A 2,681-nucleotide genomic window follows, 5' to 3' on the forward strand; every position below is an offset into this window, starting at 1 on the left:
TTGCCCGACTCAGCCATCTTCTGCTCCAGCGAGGCAAGCAGGTCGTTGAACCAGGCGAAGGCTCCCGTGTCCCGGCAGAGCCAGTAGAAGTAGATCTGGGATGCAGGGGGGAGAGGGGTTGCTCCAGGTGGGGCAGAGCAGGAGGGGTGGGAGGATGCGATGCCAAAGACAAGAGAAGCCCATCATGGAGAAACCCACAGCTGGTCCCGTGGGATGCCCCATACCTTCTTGGTCTTCAGGGTCTGGTCAGCCTGCTGGAACCTGTACCAGATGGATTTCAGGATGGAGGCGAATGGGGTGACGCCGATGCCTGCTCCCACCAGCATGGCCACCTCGTACTGGAACACGTCTTCGCTGGCTGTGCCGAAGGGGCCATCCACCTCGATCCTGGCCGAGGGACAGCCTGGGTAAGAGGCATGGCCTCCCCAAGTTCCTGGGATGGTCTATTCAGGTGCTTCCCAGCCTACCTGGGCATCTCCGGATTCTGCTGCTGGAAGGTGTCGATGAGATGCTCTGTCCAGTCGCCGGCCGCTCGGATGTGGACGGAGAAGAAGTCCTCCTCGGGTGCCGAGGTGAGGGTGAAGGGGTGCCACTCCAGCAGGGAGATGGCGGGGCAGTTGAGGAAGATGTACTGCCCCACCTCCATGCGGAAGCCCTTCTTCTGCATCTGCAGCTCCAGCACGCGGGCAGGGTGCATGACCACCTGCGGGACAGGGACAGGGCTCAGCGCCCATCCCGGGCCCTCTCCCCTAACAAGGGGCTTTGGCGGCACCCCCTGCCCCTCCCCACGGACGCTCTGGCATGGGGCTGGAGCACCGGAGTTGGCCGTCGGCACGGGCCCGTGCACCACCCACCTTGGTGACAACCACCTTCTGCTGCGCACGCCAGACCCGCAGGATCCGCTCAAAGACATAGAGGAGGACGGGGGCCAGAACCCACTTCCAGGACTGTGGGGATGGAGGACAGCAAAGGGTTGGGGAGGGCCAGGGCTGGAGCATCCCAAGGGCAAGGGAAGAGCTTTTCCAGCCCCCAGCTGTCCTGCCACTGCCCAACCTCAGCGGGGATGCTCCCGAACTCGGGGTCTTTGCAGCAGCCGTGGCTGCAGGCCTCGTCCCTGTGCGTGAGATAGTGGGCACAGCGATGGGGGGGCACCTCCTCCATGCTCTCCTCCGTCTGTCCGCGCACCAGTCCGCTGTGGGGAGGCGAGGGGTGAGCCCATGGGCAGAGTCCTGCCCCCCAGCCGCGGCAGAGGCGTGGTGCACGAGGTCAACCCCGGCCATGGGGAGCCCACAGCCCCACTGGACCCTCCCTGGGGCTGCATCGCTCCCCCAGAACAGCCAGAGCTGCTTCTCCGGGGGTCCGTGGATGCTGCCCCTCACTGTCCGGTGAGGAGCCTTACGCGATGCCATGGATGATGAGGCCGAGGAAGTAGATGAGGAAGAGGTGGTGCGTGTACCAAAAGACCTCAAAGTAGTTCCTGCGGATGAACTCAGTGGAGGATGTGACCATGAGGATGAGCGCCAGCGTGATGATGACCCCCGTCAGCCCCGGGATGGTGGTGAAGGTGACGTACTCGACGGTCTGCGGGGGCAGCGGGACGGGTGAGGGAGGCAGGGGACAGGGATGGCGGGAAGCTGGATGCCAGGGCCAGCGCTCACCGTCTGGTTGGAGTGGATGGGGTTGAGCCACTTGTCGCTGCCCTGCAGGTGCATCTTGGAGAGGACGGCGGCCAGGCTGCCGTCGGTGGCTTGCTGGCTGTGGTTGTAGCGCTCCAGGTTGAAGAGGTGGGCAATGGTGTGCACAGCTGGGTAGGGGACAGGCAGTCACCCACCTGGCCACCCCACTGGTCCCCACCGCAGCCCAGGTCGGGGCGGTACCTGTGAACAGGGCCAGCGCGTAGGCCACCAGCTTGTGGAAGGTGAGGTTGTGGTTTGTGGAAGGTGAGTTTGTGGTCCAGCTGCTTCCGCAGCGTCCGCCTGCAGCACTGCGGGGAGAGGCGGCGGTGTCAGGACGGGGACAGGGACGGGGGGTCAGGGACAGCCACGCCGGCCATGCCGCCGCGGGGCACTCACCGAGCAGGTCCCGCGGAGGAAGGAGAGGAGGTTGCGGCAGATGGGCAGCAGGATCAGCATGCTGTTGAAGTTGAGGCACTTGGCTGATGCTCGTGCCCACGCCAAGGCGGACTGGGGAGAGGTGGAGGAGTGAGTGCTGCTGTCCCTTGCCATAGACGGGGTACGTCTGCCCAGCGTGGTGCTGTGCTGGGACCGGGACGGGATGGGGCCAAATGATGCTGAGATGGGCCTGAGTGATGCTGGGCTGGGGACTGGGAGGGGGAGATGCTGGGCCAGGAAAGGAGGATTGGTGATGCTGGACTGGGACAAGACAGGGACCAAGATATGGACCAGCATGGAGCAATGCTGGGCTGGGGACTGGGATGAGGTGATGTCAAGCTGGAAGAGGACAAGACAGGGCTGGGGCATGGGGTCTGCAGCCCCCACCTGCTGCAGGAGAGGTCCAAGGGCAGAGCAGGCAGGGTGCTGCGGGGGAGCACCTTACCCCGAGGATGGCCCTGGTGTAGAAGTACCGCTCATCCCGGTCAAAGAGCAGAAAGTAGTACGTGAAGAGGAAGATGTTGATGCCCAGCCAGGCCACCTGCAGGGAAAGCCACGGCATGGTGAGGG

At 64.4% G+C, this 2,681-nt stretch overlaps 1 protein-coding gene across 1 annotated transcript; it reads right to left on the bottom strand.

Annotated features, from left to right (window-relative positions):
• Positions 1-5: 5 nt before the first annotated feature.
• NOX1 (NADPH oxidase 1) lies at positions 6-2,652 on the bottom strand (the record flags this gene model as incomplete). Its single annotated transcript, XM_010151081.1, is given in 11 exon segments — positions 6-95; positions 225-387; positions 468-703; positions 855-947; positions 1,054-1,192; positions 1,400-1,581; positions 1,659-1,804; positions 1,878-1,929; positions 1,931-1,984; positions 2,073-2,183; positions 2,557-2,652. Coding segments are annotated over 11 exon segments (1,362 nt in total), but the record flags the coding sequence as incomplete, so codon positions are not given.
• Positions 2,653-2,681: the final 29 nt, after the last annotated feature.

This window comes from Eurypyga helias, unplaced genomic scaffold (genome assembly GCF_000690775.1).
Source record: "Eurypyga helias isolate BGI_N326 unplaced genomic scaffold, ASM69077v1 scaffold25414, whole genome shotgun sequence".
Lineage (NCBI taxonomy): Eukaryota > Metazoa > Chordata > Aves > Eurypygiformes > Eurypygidae > Eurypyga > Eurypyga helias.